The 21,984-nt window shown below is 45.0% G+C and overlaps 4 protein-coding genes across 6 annotated transcripts in view; 1 reads left to right on the top strand and 3 right to left on the bottom strand.

The window, feature by feature from the left end:
* Window positions 1-16,244, bottom strand: part of LOC118512314 (formin-like protein) — a 28,942-nt gene extending 12,698 nt beyond the window's left edge. The window contains exons 1-2 of one of the 3 annotated variants that reach the window (XM_036056567.1): window positions 16,145-16,244; window positions 8,182-9,079 (exon numbers count right to left, since the gene is read on the bottom strand). In XM_036056567.1, coding sequence (XP_035912460.1) covers window positions 8,182-8,484 — 303 coding nt within the window. In that variant the 5' untranslated portion in view covers window positions 8,485-9,079; window positions 16,145-16,244. Of the gene's footprint in view, window positions 1-8,181; window positions 9,080-16,065 lie in introns of all 3 variants that reach the window. The other 2 variants (XM_036056566.1, XM_036056565.1) reach the window with 2 other exon arrangements.
* A 390-nt stretch (window positions 16,245-16,634) lies between these two features.
* Window positions 16,635-17,585, bottom strand: LOC118512322. The gene is made up of 2 exons (XM_036056581.1): window positions 17,055-17,585; window positions 16,635-16,989 (listed from the first exon to the last, which is right to left on the bottom strand). Exons 1-2 carry the CDS (start codon window positions 17,460-17,462, stop codon window positions 16,819-16,821), a joined length of 579 nt encoding a protein of 192 aa, XP_035912474.1. The 5' UTR covers window positions 17,463-17,585; the 3' UTR covers window positions 16,635-16,818.
* Window positions 17,586-17,843: 258 nt separating this feature from the next.
* On the top strand, window positions 17,844-19,885 carry LOC118512319. The gene is made up of 3 exons (XM_036056578.1): window positions 17,844-18,071; window positions 18,134-19,424; window positions 19,518-19,885. Exons 1-3 carry the CDS (start codon window positions 17,972-17,974, stop codon window positions 19,738-19,740), a joined length of 1,614 nt encoding a protein of 537 aa, XP_035912471.1. The 5' UTR covers window positions 17,844-17,971; the 3' UTR covers window positions 19,741-19,885.
* Window positions 19,873-21,512, bottom strand: LOC118512320 (4-hydroxyphenylpyruvate dioxygenase). The gene is made up of 3 exons (XM_036056579.1): window positions 21,351-21,512; window positions 20,157-21,224; window positions 19,873-20,092 (listed from the first exon to the last, which is right to left on the bottom strand). The coding sequence occupies exons 1-3, from the start codon at window positions 21,351-21,353 to the stop codon at window positions 20,018-20,020; spliced, it is 1,146 nt and encodes a 381-aa protein (XP_035912472.1). The 5' UTR covers window positions 21,354-21,512; the 3' UTR covers window positions 19,873-20,017.
* Between the last annotated feature and the right edge of the window lie 472 nt (window positions 21,513-21,984).

Here is a 21,984-nt window from a genome sequence, read left to right on the forward strand (position 1 = left end):
TTTATTTCTGGAACGATGCCTCTGCCTTCAACCGGTTCCACTGGATGCAATCAGCCCCCGAATCCAGTCCACAGTCACTTGTGGCAAGCAAACGGAGTGATTAATTGTACGCTGCACGCATTGGGTGCGCTGCCGGCTGTGGTTATATCAGACTTTCTTTCGGTTTAGACCAAAATCACAAATGCCGTCTTTTTGGCTGGATTCGACGAACAGGCGCGCCGCGGATAGACATCTCTCTGTGGTGCCCTTTTCCACGTGCGGCCTTTAACGAGCTACGAGGAGAGGTCTTCTGGTTGAGTGCTCCCCGCCGAGCCACTTAAACGTTCCGGTTCACGATGAATAGCATGTACCGCAAAAGCCAGCTGTGCATTAACATTTCACTGATAATCTTTGACATTACGGTACTTTACGCAAGGCGCATTGAGTTGTTGACAAAGCTGGTACACACCATATGTACGTTCAACTGCAGAAGATGTTCTCGCTTACTTCCGCCATTTCTTGATAGACCGCAAATATGGCTCCGGCCATAGAAGAGATAAGCATCAAGCCGAAGTAGTAGTCTGTTCTGGTTCGATCAACACTAACCAGGCTCGGGCTTGGGCTATTAAAGCGCTGCTTATCTTGGTTTGTAGCACCCAAACTCCCAATGCCCAATCCATGAAGGAAAAGTGTCGATACTTGTATGCCCTTTCAAACACAACTCGCTCATCTGTCACGACTCGCTTGTCATGCGGGTGCGTATCTGCCCTTGGTACGGGTCGAAACAGATGAAAGGAAAGGTTTCTTCGTGCCTAAATCACCATCGTACACAAATGGGACGCGGTGGTATTTGTGTTCGGAAACATTGAAGCCTCGAACGGTGTGATCGTATGTGTGGCTTCAAAGTGAACTTACCGCCTCGTAGACGAATATTGGTATGAAATCGTCGGCGAACTACGCTAACCAATCGATATTTGTTATAAATAAATTACTATATAAATCATTGATGCACTACACAGACCGTTCTTACACAGATGCCCTTGCCAGCAACCGTGTTTCATCCATACAGCAAGGAACGTGTGACGGTGGCGTGTAGCTTTTGCTACTCACGCGATAGTTCCTGCAGCGTTTATTTTCGAACAGTAACAAGCCACAGCCAAAGAAAAAACTACAAACCACCACACAATGTTTTCATGCATGTTCGACCCATATAACCATGCCAACAACGCAACAACGACAGTTCAGGGTCTCGTAAATTTGATTGCCCTCTTGGTGTCGGTCATTTTCATTAAACCACATCAAAAACCGCACCCCGCCCGAGGGAGACCGAGCACAGTCGCCATCTCGTTACCTGCCTTCCTCTCCACATCATCCATCAGTGGACATTTGAAGGTAATAGCCATCGTTTTCAATCAACGCCATGCATTGCTATGCTGCATGAATGATCCATTTATTTGCATCTCGTTGGCCTCCATCCATTACCGTAAGCTATAGGCCATATTTTGGAATGGTGCGAAAAATATGAATCACGTTAGATACCGTCTAACACGGCAACAATACGTAAACACCTGTAGAATTCGGGTCTTTTTTTTGGGACAGTAATAGAGATTTTTACATGATGAAAGAGATGAACAATAATAAGCCATTCGAAGTATTATCATTGCATATAAGTTTTCCAACAATGTGCAACAACATTCCATTGTTGCACGACTTTTGCTAAATTAAATAAAATTCGAAATGCATGTGGCACTATAAGACCTTTGTTAGAATAGGTGGACACAGATCACAGATGATCGCAATTTTTAAGTCATCAAAAACTTCACTCATCTGAGGTCAAAAGCCAGGACCGATAGCAATATAGATGTTGAGATACACGCAAGGGTGCTGACTGCCAATCGACCAGACATTAACAACCAGAAACTATAGTGATGGATGAAGGTTTGACTATAAATTTATTTTCCCTGTGCTCACATACACCTTGGACTGCGCCATGGACTCTGTCCAACACTGACGAAGCTCTCCTTGGCCGCGTTCGAAATTAAGACATTCAGAAGGATTGTTGCTCCCGTATATCTGAAAGGACAAAACAGGAACCTCTTGTGATGAACTTTACAGAGCTGGTCATGTAATGAAAATGGCACCGGACGACCCAACCCTCAGGGTTTGTATAAGCCATCCACATGAACAGAGAAAGTGTGGTAGGTCCAAACTGAGTTGAAGTGATGGTGCTGATGCGTCCGCCAGAAAAGCCAGCATTTTGAATTCGCAGACGACTGCGTTAGACCGCGGTATCTTGAACTTCTGCAGCAGGCTAACACCGTTAAGAGGTCTTACCACCTGATAAAGAAGTAATAAATTCATATTTACCTACAAACAGAACACGGAATCGTTTTGCGGTGTTCGAAATCCCTCCCCTATAGACGCCCTTACTAAATGAAGGTCAGTTTTATGCGCGTTCTACAGTGATTGGTTTGCTTGAGATAGGGATTATTGCTTGTAGATTTTTTGCGGATTATAAAAAAAAAACTTCAGAAAGCAGTGCTCTATTAGCATTTGAAGCTGTCTATTCTTAATTGCATAAGGAGAATGGTTGAAGAGCACTGCAATTAAATAGAAAATCAGAAACTGGACTCGTTCCATTCTGAACGAGAAACCAATATCTAGTTTTATGAGCAAAACACAACTTGCGTTCGTCAATGCGTCATATGATCGCCACACATAGCGCTTGTATTAGTACAAGCGGGGCTAACCGACAAACTTCAGGCCCGATCTTGTTTTCCAAAGAGTGGCAACAGTAGCTACACTTACACCAATAATGGCCCGAGACTTGCCATGTGTACACATCGACTGAATCGGCGGAACAAATGACGCGAATCATACTGGTGCATGTCGTTGCCTGCAAAACGCTTGACCCACACCGATCCACCGATGACGCCAGCAGTTTTTAATGAAAAATGAACCAAAACAGCACCCACAGTATGTGCAGTCGATGCAGAAACGTATCAATATGAGGGAAGCACGCGAATCAAATTGACAGGCCGTTCGATGATTCTACGTCAAAACGTCAGGCGATTTTGAAATTTCCGATATTCGCCGACGATCAATCAACGCTGAACAACAACTGTACTAAACATAGCAAGATATTTTATTTTGAGAGAATAGATGCTTCTCACTTCTATGAATGCTTATTATAGCTATATTCACACACAAAATCGTATTACAAAAGACCTCCACCATTCCAGAGCAAGTTCCCTGCTTTTCATCCTTCTGGAGCATCAACAACAGAGCAACACGGAATATGATCATTTCATACGAATCCGTATCCGATTTAGAACAACATAGCTCCACTGTTCAAGTTACGGCCACTAAACGTGCCTTTGCATTCCCTCCACGCCGTGTGGCAGCTGTGGGAACGTCATCCCTATTGGTGCATATGGGGTTGGTTCCGGAAGCATGGAATAAAAAATGCGATGCGCTTTAAAGATGCATCTTTCGCCGGAAATTATGTTTCTTCCTCTGTGTGCTTACCATGTCCCATTTGCCAGAAGCCACTGAGCATTGAGCCGGGAGCAAAACCAGGGAGGGACAGAAAGAAAATGCGCACACCAGAAGGAGCTGAGATCCACCGAAGCGGGCGCGTAATGATGAGTCAATATTTATGCAGTTCTTCTCATCTTGCCAGGGCCCCCACCCGTCCCATCGGCCCCGAGCACCCACCGTAATCTCCGTCGACACGGATGACATCGTTTTGCTTCAGTATGGCCCTACACGTCTACGTTGACATCCTCCATACAAATTTGAACGCACAACAAAAGGCGCGTTTAGCCGCCTGCTCAAGGCGAACTTCATCGTGGACGGTGGTGAACGGTGGTTTCACAGGCTTCTCGCCACATCCGCCCCTCAGCGCATGGCCCGATGGTGTGTGCGTGTGTTTGTGCACGCTGGAACAGCACAACGTTAAAACAAGCATGCACACAGTCATCATCTGAGAGCGCGCGCGTCTGGAACCGGGGGTGGTCTGGAACTGCTCAAGTGATTCCACAGACGGGCGTTGTGTTGTTGTTGATGCTTTGCAGGAACGCCGTACGGTACCGACGGCAGCAAAAAAAAGCTCTTCGTATAGCCATTTACGCATTTTATCACTCTAACCTATACACGATTGACGATGACGATGAAGTCATTTCTCAATCGCACCCTGAGAATCCTATGAGTCAAGCTATTTGAGTGTTTCGTTTCCCTGTCTCCCCTTCAGAACTCGCAGGCGCACTTTATGATCAAGATAATGGGTGTGACAAAATGAGTTCATTGTAGGTCATGGATAATGGCCAAATCAGACCAATCATAGCCATGCAGCCAATTGGAACGATGATTCACACGACTCATGATTCGGACCGAATTTGCTAGAAAATTGCGTTGCCTTGCTTATCGACGATGCGAAAAAAACCCTTTCATGTGCATCACCACCAACGCCAACGCCAAAAATTGTTTCTATCAGTAAACAAGCAAACGTCAGACAGAATCCTAATTTATCGCCTTTCCGTACAGTTTTATGACCAGGTACGAAATTTGCAAGCCCAGAGTTCCTGCTCAAAACGTTTCTAGCACGTCCTGGGTTTTTCCCAGGGTTGGTCGGCTTCTTCTTCCTCTGCCTTCACAGCACTACGGCCCGGTTTTTGGATTCGCAACGTGCGTGTGAAATTGCTTGCTAAAGCTTGCTCACACAACCATGAATGGTAGTGGAATACTCCTGGCAAACGAAGCTAGAACGAGAACCGAGAAAACGATGAGGCTGATAATTGCCCACTGACTAATATTTTCATGTTACTTTATTTGCATTTTACGATGCAGATTAACGAACATGGATCACTGCGGGTCTCAGGGCCTTACAGGAGTGAGGCAGGAATTAAGCTGTTTTCTAAGCACGTTAAAATTTGATCGATCAAGATCAAAGAATACAAAAATGTTTGTTGTTTTCAGACCTGAGAAGGATTAATTTCCAACGCGTAGTTCGGATATTCTGACCATAGATCAATTTCGCGAGAGTGTTAGTGAGATCATGCAGCGTTTGCACCCAGCTGACAGACGAGCTTATTATCCTTGGCGACTTCAACCAGCATACCATTGAATGGCCCCTTTCACTCATCTCAACAGTACCCGGTTCTTCTGCAAATCTTTCTTATATGCCTATTACCTCCTCAACCTGCGGTGAACTTTTCATTAATGGAGTTGAATTTAATAGTTTATATCAGCTGAACGGAATGCGGAATAACTCCGATCGTTTACTTGATTTAGTTCTAGCTACCACACATACTGCATCCTTTGCTTTTGCTTTTTTTGGTCGTTCCTTTCGAGCTGCTCATCAGTCGACGAGGCAATAGAGTACTTTACTAACCAGGACCTTTCCGCCCTTCGTGTATGTAGTCCCCGCTTTAAGCCCCCGCTAAAGCCTCTATGGTCGGATGGAACATTGAAAGTTTTGAAGCGGGATAAATCTCGCTCTTTACGCAATTTACACAGGCATCCTCCCGCTTACCATCACCGTGCTTTTAAGCTTGCTGCTAGTGCATACCGTATTTACAACAGAGCCAGATATCAAAACTACCTTACGCGGCTTCAGTTGTGTTTCCACTCCAATCCCCATTCCTTTCGGCGCTTCGTTAATTCTCGTCGAAGCTCTCAAGGCCTACCTAATCAGTTCATGTTGGGAAACCGTTGCGCTTCATCCTCCGCGGATATTGCCAACCTCTTTGCTGATCATTTCTCGTCAATTTTTAGCCCTACGGTTCTCGACCCTTCGGTACTTGATCTTGCGTGTACCCCGTCGAATGTCCTTGCCGTCTCTACTCCTTTAATTAGTGTAAATAAAGTTTCAACGGTTTTGGCCTCCTTAAAACCGTCATATTCTCCAGGACCTGATGGGATTCTCTCGCCTCAGTTTTCATCAACTGCTGTGCTGCCCTGGCACCACTTCTGGCGAATATTTTTAATAAATCTTTAGCGGCTCAATCATTCCCATCCCGTGGGAAATCAAGTTTTCTGGTTCCAATATTCAAAAAAGGGTGAAGTTAACTAATTTCGAATAATCACGGAATTACCCAGCTATGTGCCGCCGCTAAGGTTTTTGAATCGACCATCTATTCCGCAATCTTCTTTTAGTGTAAGTCTTGGATCAGCCCTTCCCGTGTCTGTCACGTGCTTCTTTTAGCTCAACTAGCTAAACTAGGGTTCTCTGCTAACATCACCACTTGTTTTACCTCGTATCTTTCTGGACGCACGTGTTGTGTAAAAGTTAACTCCGAGATGTCTTCTGGGGTTCCCCAGGGCAGCGTGAGAAGGTGCTGCGGCGTTTAGGCGCCTTCTTGGTCGCTACTATGCTGAACTACCATCCTACTCAACTAGGAGCCAAATTTTGGAGATTCCCTCTCTGGAATTGAGACGATCCCAGGCTCAAGCTATGTTTAACGCTGGTCTGCTCGTCGGAGTTTCTAATGCGCCGTCCCTCCAATCTGTTATTCCCCTTTAGTCTCCTACACGTTCCCTTCGTCTCTAATACGATTCCTGCGCGCCGCACAACTTTAGTAGCTCTAACGACGCGCTACTGGCTTGTTTCCGACACTTCAATGCTCTTTCTCTAACCATTTCGACTCTGGCATTTCCCTGTCTGCGTTCCGTTCGAGATTATCTTCCTCTATTGCTCCTTAACTATTTTCCTTTTTCCTTTAACTCTGTGCTCTTTTCTTTTTTGTCTCTTTCACCTGTTTCTGTTTCCTGTTGGTCCTGGCTCTTTACCATGTACTCTAGTTCCTACAGTCTACCACAGTTTTTAGGTTTTTAGCTTTAAAATTAGAATAAGACTATTATTGTATAACCCTTGTGGCAAACAATTTGAAATGTAATAATAATAATAATAATAATAATAATAATAATAATAATTATTATTATTATTATTATTATTATTATTATTATTATTATTATTATTATTATATCTATATACATCAAGATAGCTCCACGAGCACGTTGAAATTAATAGAGATAAGATTGTATTCAGCTGATTCAGATTTCAAATTCGATTGTAGCTAACAAAGGTTTGAAAAGGATATAACTTCCTCCCACTAACTTTCCTGGGTCAAAATGCATTTTCGGCATGATTCTATTGCTTATTACCAGTGATCCCAAAAACGATATCCTGGTTCACTTCTTTCCAGTTCTCCCTGAGTGCTGCTTGCCATGAAGTCAAAGCTTCTGTAACTTTCCCATAAATTTCCATGGGTCTACCAACTATCAATAACTGCAAGTGTGGCCTTGCTTCTTCTTCCTTGGTACTATTTCAACCTCTAAAGGTTGTCTCTTGCCCTACCCTACCTAATCATATTTTCTGTCACTTGATTTTACCCGTAGCAAGGTAAGCCCTGCGTATGGGGAGGCGGTCTGGTCTGAATGGGATTTGAACCTCGGTCGTGTCGTGTTAAGTCCTTTGAAGCCCCCGTGTCACCATTATCGCCTCGGCCACCGGAACGCCCCAGGTGTGGTTCTAATACAAATGTAAGAGCTGAAACTTATGTATCAATTTATAGCCAACAATGTTTCAATATGTAAGACAACCGGAACCGGACAGGACCGGGCATCGAATACCATCCAGACCGCCTCGCAGTACGCAGGACTGACTTTCCAATCCTTTCCAAGTCACTGAAAGCCAGAAATTTTGAAGTTGTAGTGTCAAGGAAGAAGAAGAAAACCATGTCCAATTGCTACCAAGTATCACAAAACACATTCATTCGGTTTACATCATTCAATTCCAAACTACCGAGATTCCCATAAATGTTATTGTTTAAGCTGGCTTTTTTTACCGAACCATATGGTGAGGACCTTGATAAGTTAGTTTACAAGTTCGAAAAATAAAAATAAGTGACTGAATTGTTTCAACTTTGGTACATTAGAACTATCGAACAAAGCTTATTAAAATTGTAGACACTTTAATTTTTCTTAGCTTCAATCTCTAGTTCCGAAAACTATATTCGGTTTAATCCTAGCTGAATTTCGATATTTTAAGTTTCATCCCACCATATGCCCAATGTGCGCTGTGTAGAGTTCTTGCAAGTACAATCGAAGCGACAGGACCTCTTAGCCTCGAGGTACTCACATAAACCTTGGGGCGATTCACATCGTCATACAACCTTCGAATCATGTATTCCGACCACTTACCAGCACTTTTGCAAATCGGCGATCAAGCTCACCGGCATCCGGCATCGGCTGCAGGTTTCGCGACCGTATGCTCGCCTGCCGGACGTGACAGCTCGACGTTTTCCAGGTGTCGATACCGCTGCTACCGGACGGAGACGGAAGTATCGAGCCGGGTTGCTGCTGAATGTCCGTCGACATCGACGGATAGTTGGTCTCGACGATCACACTATCCTTGCTAAGCCGACCATTATTGCTCTTCTCCGAGCCGCCTCCATGCGACGAAACCGCAATGCTGCTGACAGCTTTTGACGATGCCAGACCCATCTTGCGCACAAGTGGTTAGGTGTGGAAGTGGATCGCGTGGTTTTACTCGCTTTACTTTGCAGCTTGCAAAGGCAATGACACTATCGTGTAATGCTTGGCTTCACAGAAACGTTTGTTAGACTCACTGGAACATATTTGGCGCTCGCTTTTGCGAACCAACTTGCCGACCGTTTACCATCGATGCAGCGTAGATGTATTGAGCACAGCACTTGAAACACATACAGCCTCAAATCACTTCTGCCATTTTTTCTTCACCAAACACTGTATAATGCTTTTATGTTGTGCATTTTATTATTTGCCTTGCTTACACACCGGATTCTTCAAACATTTTCGTGGCCCTTGCTCGCCATTTCGCTTCACATCCGTTTTTTATTTCACCGAGACGGCACATTTCCTGCCTTCCTTAAATCACATCTCAACACAAACGGTACACACACAGAGCACTTCACTGTTGTTGATTCCACCGAACATTAACGACGCATGCACAACATTTAGAGTTCTTTCTTACGGTACCAACTCGGTTTTGTGAGCTGCGTTGGAGCGAGCGCCACACCAGATAACACGCCAAACATCACAGCACATAAAATCTGAACGGCTAAAAGTATAAAACGGAGATTTTTAGTGCACGTGCAGTAAATGGTGATGCATTTACACATTCGGCTACGAGCACGCCACTCGGTTGCTGCTATTACTGCTGCTGCCAGTTTTATGACACAACCATCCATCGTCGTCACACCAATGTCAACCGAACGCACCTCTCCCGATCGTCACAACTCGATCGTCCCCAACAGCAGCAGCAAAGCCCGATTAAAGCCCCCCCCCCCCCCCCCACACACACACACACACACACACACTCCATCATCATCCACGCGATCATTATTGCGCGAATCACGCCTACCGGAAGTTGTTGCCATATGCGAGATGAATACGCACGCATCACCACCATGTACGCTTACAGTCCGGAATGGGAAAACTGGGAGGAAGTTTTGTTTGTGCCCAGGGGGAACCGAATAATAATATCGCGAGCGTTGGAGGAAGTCGGACGAGCGCCGAACAGTGTCTGAGTGGGACGAGGAAGATTTGAAGACGAAATGAAGGTGGAATAACAAAAAGAAGAAAGTTCCACTTCCGGACAAGGGCAAACGTTCGAAACCACCTTCGAACCACACAGCTTTGTGATTGTTTTTTTTTTTTTTCGGGTTAGAGAGTACAGCCAGCTACACCTTTTTTGATCGTCCGTCTACTAGCTGCTCTGCGTAAAAATACGCTTCCAACTAAGCGTTGTGCGCGCGCTAATGAACTCTTGCTTACGCATGTACTGTTTTCCGGCCACCATTGGGAGTTGTTTCGCCTGCTGATGTTGCAGACATCCAGCCCCATCGTACAGCTGTCATTTAACACATGATCGTAACCATATCTCGTTTGGGCACATACAGTGGCGGACAATAGAATGAGTCACCATAAACGCTTTCCAAACTATTGCTTTCGATACTATTACTAGGAATACGATACGATGATACGCAGAAACATTAAGTTTACTTCAATTTTTTAATTTAAATCAAAAACATTAGTAAGGTTAACCGATTTTCCAATCCGAAGTTGAAAATTGTAAAAACGAGATTCTTAAGCTGTAAAACAAAATTTGTTCGAAATTCTAAATTAAATAAAAGTTTATTTCTTAAATTTTCAAAATCTTACTCTATTACCTGTGGTCTTATTCTATTATCCGTCACTGTCAGATGTAGATTTGATCGTTCCATTGTGTCGATTCGTTTAATTAAAAGTTGTAACTGTCCATATGAGCCTTGTACTTTATTGTTCTCCACGGTTTTCAACTACAAAACTTATCCTTATTCTGCTTCCGCGCAGGAGAATATTTTCCTATTGTCACGCGAAAGACATACGACAAAGCACGTACTGCTAGAACACAGTGTACAAATAAATCAATCTAGCTTATCATACTGGCCAAAGGTTCACCACAACAACAAACCCGTCGAAATAGAACACGTTCTTCAATGAAACGTGTCACTGGGGCAGTGTTTTCACAGCGACAAAGCTAAGGAAACGAACACGGATTCTACTTCATTTTGCACAATAATAAAGTGTTCAGTTAAAAAGTATAATAAAAATGAATAGAATAAAAACTGGCACAGACATACCTATTTGTTTATTTACTGGGCGCTAATAAACAGCTGTGCCTAGTGTAATGATAAAAGGTTGTTGATCGTTTCATGAGACAAAATTTAAAATTATTTCCGTACAATTTCAGTGCAAAAGCGCGATTGATACACACACACACATACTGTATTTATAAACCGATCGGTGGAATAAAATAATTCACGACCCTTTTTTTACGGTGCGCGAGACATGCTTGGCTGAGTACAACGCCAACGTCGGTTTAGAGGGTTGAACAATAAATACTAGTCAGGCGCAACGAAATGCATCGCGATGCATTATAAACTGCCAACGTAATCAGGTAATGCATTAAACTGGCAATATGGTCCTATCGCGTACAACATTAAATATTTTACCAATACACGTCCTGACTTTTTTTGCTTCTTCTAGCATTAAAACTTTGCTTGCCGCTGAAAAAAGGTAAGAGTACGCTCATTCTGGTAAATCTTTCGGCTCCTGAAGTTAGTCCAACAAAAAGCGTTGTAGGACCTAGCAGCGATACTTCAAAATGTGCGTGATTGAGACCATTTATCGGGGCCCGGGATAATCCATGCTTTCAGACTGTAGCTTTCAGTGCGTCGTACCGCACACAAACGCCAGCAAAGTATCAACATACACCAGAGAAGCCCGCACTAGATTTGGCAACACGCTGTACGACCTCAACAACCCGAAAAACATAAAACTTATGCTCGCGTGACCGTGTGGAGTTGAAGTTTCATGTCTAACAACGTTTATGATCAGGCACCACGACGACTCCCGGCAATCGATATGTATACCCGCTGTGCATTAGCATACGCATACAGCAAAGGCAGCAAGATATTTCGGGCCAGCATTTCGACGGCCATGTTCGTTCCCTTTCAGTATTGGATCGTTCACTCTACCCCCTTTACATTCACCATTCCACCCATTCCCGTACAGCGGAAACACACACCTTTCCGGCATCGGAATGGCTGGATGGCTCCATCTCTGCTCCATGCTTCCTTCCTGCGAAACCATTCCATTTTCCCCATGCTTCTATCGAATCGGAATCGGGAATACCCACAGCTACAGTTTCCACTTTCATCGTATTTCCACCGCGATCGGAAAGCTCCAATTGATCGAGAAGAATTTGGAGGGAAAAAAACAACACAGAGAGGGAAAAAACAAGTTACCTACACACCCAGCGCTTAATAACCTGGCGGGGTGATTATTTTTCGATTTTCACTCACTCACGCTCACTCCAAATTCACGATCGGCCAAAAACGGCGGAATCGTTGCAATTAGAGAAAAACTGGCGGCTGATGGTAGTTACTCTCGATCCATCCGAAGCCATTTGAAGAAATTTGTTGGCCAGCCATTTGAACTACAAAAATAAGTTATTCACGAAACAAAAAACCTGGCGGAATGAAATGGAGAACCAAGGTTCATTATTTCAACTTTTTTTTTTCTTGCAGGCCTTCAACACCAGCAGCAGCAGTGTTTCGGAAAATGGAAGCGCTAAATTATGCTACCGCCGTAATCGGTATCTCTTACAATTTTCATCCAATTGCTTTACGTCGCAATTGAGCATCAAATGTGTGAACATTATCTGTTTTGCGGGATGATGAAATATTCAACCAATGACTTTAAAAGGTTACGAAACATGGGTGAGCCAACGCAAGCCATCGAAAAGTATCTTGATCGTAGCCGAGCGAAAGAGAGTTCATGTTGAACGTTCATTTTTACGTTTAAATCTACTGATCTTTTTCTTTTGGCCTTTTTTCAGAAGAAGTATTCTACTTTTTTCGATGTAGTATCACACCATCGAGCACAAGAGCAATTGCATCGCAGATATATAGACAACAGCGACCAAGCGAATGAAGCTTGTCTGTTAAAATACGAACCATATGGTTGAGAACGTCTACCCCAAAAACAAATACCCACCATTGGAGGAGGGATGTGGAGGACATTGCACAGAAATAGCAGTTCATCAAACAGACACCCGACCCCGGCAACGACGCAAACGCAGATGCAATAACAACGGCAGCACCCAGCACCAGGAGCACCATCATCACCCAGAACGAAACGAACGCATACAAAAGCATCGCATTTTATGTACAAATCGTTGAACTTTGCTTCGCCGCCCTTGCCCTCCCCCCCCCCCCCCCCTTCCTTCACCTTTCCACGGTTTGATTTGGATGCACTCTACCACATGCTCTTCCAGTAGAGCGCCGTACAGAATCAAACCAAACAAGAGCATGAGCGCTTTTGTGGGGAGGACGCGCGATGCAAATGTGTAGAACACTGCCAGGGCTAAGACACAAACCAGAGAAAGCCATTCCCATCCTCACCCACACAAGCACATAATTTCATCTCCATTGTGCATCAATGATCTCGGGCTTGCCGTCCAGTTGCATCGCCCGTTTCGTATCTGATCTCGCGCACCGCCCATAAGGCACCGGGACCGCAGTCAACTGGCAGTGGCAGCAGTGAGTACCGTGCAGCGGCGAGGTTATAGAAACCCCTGGAGGGCTTAAACCCTTTCGCCCAACCATTCGATCCACAACTGCATCTGTTTGATTTGATGCAGCGTGCAGTAGAAGGAGAGAGAGTGTGCAGGGAGCCACAAAAGACGCTAGAAAAGCCGCTTTGATGATAAACAAATGAGCTTATAGATGCAGTTAAACACTTCGGTCCCCGGCACCGTTAGGAATATTGAAGTTTGTAGCTTAAGGCGGTTTCCTTGTTTGTTGAGTTACTCTAAAAAAGAAAGACCTTTGCGAGATTCTGGTAATGTTCGATCTACCATCACGGAAAGAGTATTTTACCAGTAATTGATTTCTGAGTCAATGAGACGGACATTACTCAAGAAAGTTCCTTTCTCAAGAATTCTTGGCCTGTCATTTCTGGCTTTATTTAATTGATTCACCTGTCACTGAATAGGGAGTCCAGCGAACGGTCTCACCTCGTGTTAGAATCTGGTTACAGCTATGCCCCAAAGTACAGGAATTTAACCAGTATAATTGAACTGTAGAATCGCTTAGGGGAATGTTTTAAATGGATAGTGGCCTGTTGTAAGCCCGTTGTGAAACGTTGCCATCATATAGTGGAATCTGACCGACCTACAGTTATGGAAGATTTGCAACGCAACTATGGAATTTTGCATTCGGCTGTGGATTCTTCGTCTTCTTCCTTGGCACTACAACCTCGAGAGGTCTCGGCCTGCCATTTCTGGCTTTCTGTGACTTAATTTTACCCGTAGAAAAGTAGTCAGCCTTACATACGGGGAGGCGGTCTGGATGGGATTTAAACCTGCCTGCCGTGTCGCCGTGTCGTTTTTTTATTTTTTTTAATAAATTTTTTTTATTTTTTTTTATAACCCCGGCCCCACCAAACCAACAAAAGTTTTAATTTCTGTAAAGGACTATTTTCACCTCTAATGGATACTTTGTTTTTGTGGACAAAAAAAAATCATTTTTGTAAAAAGATATTTCAACAGTCTTGTCAAACCGATTGATATTGGCTTACACTCTCCAGAGTATTTGGACTGATTTTCGGTGAGAATAAATCAATTTTCGGTGGCAAACGTTCCAGAACAGTGTTTAGAAGTGTTACCATTGTGCTGACGGTCCCCAACATTCACCAACGCCCGAAAACGAAACGGGGTCGATGCATTGAGCAGGAGCACGCAATGCGCCGACCCGTGGAACCTTGGAATGTGACGTACTAAGAAGGGCTGGGGTTGGTACTGCTGGCGTAAACCGGCTTTTTTCTTACTTCCACTTTGAGCCTCGCATTCGTGGGGAGGTTCATCTGCGGTTTTGGATCCTTGCCTTCGTTGGGTGAGAATTCTTATTTGGGTACGCGTACGGGTGTGTGTCTCGAAAGTATGCGATAGCATCATGGGGGCCGCCCATCAGTGTGCCCGGAATCATCGCCGCGCTTAACAAATTGATTTCATTCATGCATCCCCTTGTGTGACGGTATGTGCATCCTGCTGCATGTGCACACTCACTAACAAAACCGGATTAAGTGTGGCATAGGAAGGGTAAATAGCATTATATCCCTTTTTTCCGGCAATGGATGTTGGCGCATGTGGGCAAAGAGGCTTGCAACATAAAATTTAAACAAATTGGAACTAATTTCGATTACTTTAAGCGCTTGTTAAACATCGAAAGGCTTGCGATTTGCCTTGATTGAACGATCAACTTTACCCTCATTCCAATTCACCACAGGCAATATGCAATCTGCATCAGAATGCATATTTTTGCATTCCACTCACATCGCTACGAATACGGCCTAACACACGGACGCATGCATACACTGGTAGCGTTCAGTTCGGCGTACAGCAAGCGCATTTGCGTTCGAGACAAAATGTGTGTAGAAATAGTCCTCACCACCATCAAACGTGCACCATCTGTGCATGCGGGCATGGTGCGTTTATATATCCTTTGCACACGCTTTCATTCGTTGCTGTCTCGTTTCCTTCCATAGATGCCCGTGCACGCACACCATAGCATCACGATGCATCCAGCTCTCCTTTCGCTGATGTCACCAACACATGCACACAACACAAACAACATTGGCAACTGTATTAGCCAAGGAGCGAAGGGAAAGAAAAACACCGGTTCCTTTGTTATGTTGCACGAACTCCAAAAACGCCAGAATAAATTCCCTTTCATGCGTGTATGTAGTAGCGAGCACACAGAGAAACGCGATTTTTACAAATTCGATCTTCTTTTGGAACAGTTCACATTGTTTCACTAAATTTTAGGTTCGCATCTTACGCGACAGCAGACACGCAATGGTTGACCTCGACCATAGATTCAAACGATCATTTCTTTTATGTGTCTGTACGCGTGCAACGTCTCCATACGAACGAATGAACCAACGAGAGAGAGAGAGAGAGAGAGAGAGAGAGAGAGAGAGAGAGAAAAGAGCCACAAAATAGCGAACATGAACGTCGTTCAATCTGGTTTGCACAAGCAAGAAACAGCGAGACAGACCCATAGGCAAAACATAGCAAACACACAATATCAGCATTAGAGCGTGGGGCCACACAGTACGCATAGCGTTGCTTCGGTTCCGAATCCGATCGAAGCATTCGATAAGGCACAGGAATTTGTCCAGAATTCCAGAAATTGATGACCTCGCCCTTCAACACCGACTCAGGTCTCCGGAGACCGCATGCATGTGCACTGACGTAGCAGTTGTTTTATTGAAGTTGTGAGTTGCACAATGAAGAATGATGCTGTTTTATGTTGGCACTTCACATCCAAAACACACGTTTGCGTACACGCTTCTTACACAGTACACCACATTTTAATACATAAATCACCCAATATTCAAACAAAGCACTGCCACACTTCCGAATGGCACCGTTTTCCACTTTCCAAGACTGTAATATTTGCTGCAGCTAGCTAAATGTTTGTAACCATCGTCACTTACTTGCAAGATTACAATTTTTAAGTTCTCATAGAACAAAAAAAGGCTCACAGCGACAGCGCGTCACACCACGCGATCTTACAAGCTGGGATCTTAACAGCACACTGTACGCGGTCTGTGTTGCAGTCAGCCAATGATCATGGACTCGATGCCTTCGGCCGAAGCGACCACCACATAAGGGCGATGTAACGCAACTGACACGCACACATTGAAAGCTGGCAACTGTGTTCCCTAGCGACGAAGCTTAAGCAGCGATTACACGTCGTCGTTCTTCACGCTTAAGGACCAGTTTCGGTCGGTTTATTTGAAAATGGTGTTCATGTAAATTGTTATGATAATTGTTCGTGTTAAAAACATGGAAAACACTAGTTTGATAAAAAAGGATCTACTTGTTACCTGCAAATGTTACTTTATGTAGTTTCATCAGTTGGCAGATGTTCCACGCTAAGAACGTCTACGCTCTTTAACAGCTCCTTAAAAGCTCAGGAGAATTTGTGTATAGCCGCAGTATAAACATGTACGGAAGTTTCACTTTTTCAGACGAAAAGATAAAAAAACACGATATGATTAACTTAATATGATTAATAATTGTATTTTATTTTTGTAAAAAAAAGGTTTTCTCTCTTCTGCAGTGTTACGCATTAAAACTACGCTTCCGTAGAATTTTGTACAAATGAGTTATTCTTTTCTTGTACACAAGTACATATTTACATTCCAACGCACGTCCGGGCAGTGATTTCTAGCTACATGGAGCAACTATTCGTCACTATTTTCGATATCTCCAACCTCTTCTTCCGCCCTATCCGAAGATTCTTGTTTCGGGGAGTGATCAATTGCTGGATTGTCTTTCCGTAGCCAAAACTCCCACGGATCCTCCAGCATGGATGGATGGAAATAATCCCCGATGTTGTATGATTCGTTGCTCGTCTGCGAATACATCAGTACATCGTTTAGCATCATGCAGTGTTTTAATTTAGCTGAACTACACTTACCTGCCGTTGCCGATGGTTGTGTTGTGGTCTGTGCCCTCCAAAGCGTTGATTTCTGTTATTGTGTCCTCTCCAGCTATGACCAAAACCAAGACGTTTTCCGGAATTAAAATTTGCATTTCTCTGCTCAGCGTTACCCGTGCGGTCCTGTGAGAAATGGTTTGATCGATCCTGGTATGGGGTATCGTCTGGTCTGTGCCGATAACGCCCATCGCTACCCTTAGCTCGCGGTAGTAAATGTTTCGGCTGTGCGGAGTAACAATTTCTTGCCTGAAACGAAAAGTCCCCGCGCTGCTGGGGTGTGCTAAATCCGAGCGGCTGGAACCGATGCGTGCTTGGATACAGTGGAGGACTTTTATCATTATAGCACCTATCTGCTGTTGCAGGTTTGTGATCCGAGGGCGAGGACATTTTTCACCGCTTTCTGTGTCCAAATGCCGTTTGTAATCGAAATCCTTGTTTTGTCGGGCAATTTACCAGTATCTGCACCGCTTGTTATTTTTGTTTACCTGCAACAGACTGCTGCTTGTTTTTATTTTATTTTAGGAAATGTCACTTCATTTGACAATCAAGGGGTAGACCAGTGACATTAACGTGCTACGCATCAATTTTTAATTCCAAAATATTTGAATTTACTGAAACAAATCATTAGCTGTCCTTTCAAACTGCATTATATTCGATTTTTCCTTATTCATGGCAACATACCAATACAAAATGTAAAAAAGAACTCACTTTTATGTTGCTTGGAAGATTCAAAACATTTCATCATCAGTACCCTACCCCCCATAACATCACAAAAAGTGCGGGCTTCTGATTCTGGGCCATGAAATGAAAAACACGATAATCCGGCTGCGCATTATAAATAAAACGCGCTTGCAATGTGTTGAATTGTGCTTGTGAGCGGTGAAAATCACTCAAATATGGTTAATTTGTGTAGCTTACTCCTGAAATATAACAGCTTCAGCAAAGTAGAGGACGATATCTTCGTGTACGTCGACCGAATATTAGAAAATGCGTTTGGTAAGGTGTAGATCCGGACGACGGATCCTTCTTCATACCGATTACATTCCCGGTTTTTTCAGAGATTCATAAAAGACAAAACGATGCAAAAAAGGAATTGGCGTGCCTGGAGGAAGAGTTAGCACAACAACGGAAACGTTTACCCACCTCGAATGTGCTCGATTTACGATCGCCGGTAAAGAAACGCAAAGTACACTCGTTGGATTCATCCCTTTCGGCGTGCAAGGAGAATGTATCGATGCTGGAAGATTCTAACATTTTTCCACACAAATCGGACTCCGATGTGTCGTCAAGGCTCGAGCAGAATATCATAGATTCGGATGAGCCATTCTTCATGCTTACTCAAACCCCTCCCTCACCTGCCGTTGCTCCATTGAGAGAGATAGTTTCTCCTAGAAATGAACCGGCCATCAGACCGGCAACTGTACGTGCAGCAACGAAGCTTTTGTTTCACGAGAAAATTGAATCCCCAAAGAATGTCATACGCGAGAGTCGATTTGGCAAGGATTTTAAGGCATTGGAAAGTTCTACCGTGTCGGCGGAGAAGCCCGTCAGCGCCACTACCACCACCGTCACGCCAAATGGCAAATGGACGGGAAAGAAGAGCAAGGTGAAGGTGGATTCTCCCAACGCGGAAGTCACACCGACCGGACTTAAACGGTTCCATTCGCTGGCGGATAGTAACGCTCGTTTTCGTCAAGCCAAGCTTAATTTCGTACGCCAGCCCAAGCACTCACATGCAAACGAACCGGACCACGAGGGAGGCAATGATACGCTGTTCAGCGACTTTGTTGTACCAACGCCACCGTCCGTCGCTAGTAAATCGAAATTTTTGAAAAGCTTACGTATGAAAAAGCAATCTACAATGGTTTCGAAAGGACCAAGCGATACAGCGGTGGCCAGAGAACGCCCGGACGCTACCGCATCATCTACAGCTGCTGGAGAACAATCCGCCAACCTTCCGGCTGCACCTCAGGATGATGAAGATTTCGATGACATCAACCAAACGTATTGTCCTGGTGTGGAATCGATAAATCGAATCGGACCGGATGTGCCGGTAAAGATAAAGCAAGAACCGAACTCACAGCGAGAAAAACGGCGACCGTTCACAGGTTCGACGACCAAACTATCGGATTGTGGTACGAGCAGGCCGGGGCAGAAGCAGATAGATAATAGAGATTCGGAAGTACTATTTGTGCCGTCCGCTACTCTGCAATCCATCGTAAGTGTCGTCGAATCACAACACGAACATGACAAATTTGTGTCCGGTTTGGCAGAGGAAAATGCTAAACGCATGAATGATGGCGAGGCGAGTTTAGGAATAGATCACGCCTGGAGCAACAATTTGCAACGGTAATTATAATCAAACAAAAACGTGCTTAATCGTTCTATTTTAATCATTCCATTTTATCCCATTTCTTTCGTCAATACTTTCGAATTCGGCAGACCATCCGGTGCAATCAACCCGTTCAATCGTAGCTTCGACAAGGGTAAAGAAGGTTTGTGTAATGATTGTATTAAGCTGTATAATTTCCATACGGCACGTGGAGTATCGAACGATGCAGCTCGTTCGAAATTACCACGCCATTGTCGTAGCTGCCGGCTGGCTCAACTTCACAGCACGCCTCCCGGGTTTTGGGATCCCGATTTCCTTCCTACGCCAGAGTAGCCGATCTGACGATTTGTGATGGCTCTGCTGAGCGTTGGAACAGTTGCCATTTGGATTGCCATACCACGCCTTACTGTAAACTATCTTCCTTATAAATATATCCGTGGCGTTTGCAAAGAAAACAAGAATAGGTTAAAATTCAAAACATTAATGCATTCGTTTTATTGCTTTCACGATAGGGTAGATTTCCGTTGGCTACTACTGCTCTTATCTGCTCTTATCAATCAATCTCATTGCGTCGCGTCGACTGCTGGGTGCTTGCTGTCCGTGTGTCCTTTTACAAGTTTCCACGTTTTTCTTGTTCCGCTTCAATTGCTTCGAACAGTGCCTTAAAGTTGCCCGCACCGAATCCCTGTAGAGAATAGAGGTGATCGCATTAGAGACCCCCATTATGCGTGCGTCCTTGCGTTACTTACATTGTGGTTGTGTCGTTGAATCACCTCGATGAACAGCGTTGGCCGGTCCTGCATGTTCTTGGAGAAGATCTGCAACAGATAGCCGTTCTCGTCGTAATCGATCAGAATTTTCAGCTCCTGCAGCACCGCCATATCCTCCTTGATCTTTACACCGCTCGACTTGAGCCGCTGGCGCAGCTGATCGTAGTACGTGTCCGGGATGGACAGAAACTGTTGGCCCCGTGCGCGAAGGTTGCGAATGGCACCGATGATATCGCTGGTGTTGAGCGCGATGTGCTGCACGCCGGCGCCACCGTAATACTCGACGTACTCTTCGATCTGTGACTTTTTCTTTCCCTTGGCCGGTTCGTTGATCGGCATCTTGATCGTTTCCTCGTAGTTGGTCATGACGATCGAGCGCAGGGCCGAATATTCCGTGTGGATCTGGCTATCGTCCACCGACCAGAACCGGTGGAACATCAGCATCTTCTCGTACCAGGCGGCCACCGACTCCATCTGCAAATCGGGCTGATTGCCCACCACGTGATCGATAAAGTTCAGCCCGACCGTGGGCAGCGTGGGCAGCAGCACGTCCTCGTGCAGTGGTGGCCGGAAGCCGGGCAGAAACAGGCCACGGTAGCGATGGCGCTCCACGAACGTGTGCACGGTATCGCCGTACGTTTGCACCGTAGCGAACCGCACCGTACCATGCTCGTCCGACTCCTCCCAGACGTCGCGCACCACCTTGGCTCCCCTTTCCTTGGCCCGGCGCACGATCACGTCCAGGTCCTCTACCTCGAAAGCAACATCCTTAACTCCGTCTCCGTGTCGTACCAGATGGTCTCCGAGCTCACGATGGCCCGGCTCGTAGGCCGACACAAACACGAACACGATCCGGTTCTGGCGGACGGCATGCTTTACCAGCTGGCGGCTTCCAGTTTCCAAGCCCTGGTACGCGTAGTCCTGGAAGCCGAATCGCGTCGTATAGTAGCTGGCCGCTTGTTTCGCGTTGCCCACGTAGAAGGTGATGTGATCAAACGAGAGAAACTTTCCACCGTCCGGTTTGGGTCCTTTATCGGTGTATGTGGTCTGCGGGGATGGCGCGCGTGTGTGTGTGTACACGGGAGTTGGGACCGCACATTAGGGATAAGGGATGGATTTTATTATAGTTGTGTGTACCATACACGAAGCTCACTGCGCACTAAAACCACTCACCATAGTATGGTATGCAAATGGGGTACGATCAAATCTAATCAAACGAACCAATAAATCAACTCTGGGAGCAAAAACAGAAACGAAAGCTTAACACACCACTCAAATAATCCTTCCTCACACGATGTAGCGTCTGCCGTAAGCTCACTTTAAAGAAATACTGATCCCAATCCGTCCACTGTTGGAATCTTTTATAGTTTCAGTTCCAGATCCATCCACCGCGCCGGGACACAGAAACAGGTCCCGGGGCAAGTTTTAAGATCCTGTTTTTCGAAAGAACGAATGCTGTTCCTAACCGTCCTAACCGAATGTATCGGCTGTTGATAGGGCCCCACCCCCCCCGGTAAAATAAATTAGAAAAAAAAAACGAAGAACGCTCACCCAATAGCCCCGATATGATGTCCCCGGACGATAATATTCAAAACCGGTCCAGCGAGGCTGTATCACACCGGCATCGGATGAGCGTTTGGTGCACAACAATAGAACTTTCTCGTTGCCATCCCACATCGTACTTTCCCTGCGAACATTCAGCGGCCATGGTGCCATCAGATGCCGGGATGACATATCGTCGCATTCCTGATGCACTTAAGGTTACGCGGGAGTTAGAAACAACGATCGTACGAAAGTTGCACTTGTT

The sequence above is a fragment of the Anopheles stephensi genome, chromosome 3, assembly GCF_013141755.1.
Source record: "Anopheles stephensi strain Indian chromosome 3, UCI_ANSTEP_V1.0, whole genome shotgun sequence".
Taxonomy (NCBI): Eukaryota; Metazoa; Arthropoda; class Insecta; order Diptera; family Culicidae; genus Anopheles; species Anopheles stephensi.

What these genes read in the sequence shown, in the direction of transcription:
- LOC118512322 (XM_036056581.1), bottom strand. Translation starts at nt 17,462, where the DNA reads ATGTCCTCGCCCTCGGATCACAAACCTGCAACAGCAGATAGGTGCTAT. An exon ending in ACAACCATCGGCAACGGCAG is followed by an intron (nt 16,990 to 17,054) that starts GTAAGTGTAGTT and finishes ATGTATTCGCAG; the next exon opens with ACGAGCAACGAATCATACAA.
- LOC118512319 (XM_036056578.1), top strand. Translation starts at nt 17,972, where the DNA reads ATGGTTAATTTGTGTAGCTTACTCCTGAAATATAACAGCTTCAGCAAA. An exon ending in AATATTAGAAAATGCGTTTG is followed by an intron (nt 18,072 to 18,133) that starts GTAAGGTGTAGA and finishes CGGTTTTTTCAG; the next exon opens with AGATTCATAAAAGACAAAAC. An exon ending in TGGAGCAACAATTTGCAACG is followed by an intron (nt 19,425 to 19,517) that starts GTAATTATAATC and finishes CGAATTCGGCAG; the next exon opens with ACCATCCGGTGCAATCAACC.
- LOC118512320 (XM_036056579.1), bottom strand. An exon ending in TTCAACGACACAACCACAAT is followed by an intron (nt 20,093 to 20,156) that starts GTAAGTAACGCA and finishes TATTCTCTACAG; the next exon opens with GGATTCGGTGCGGGCAACTT.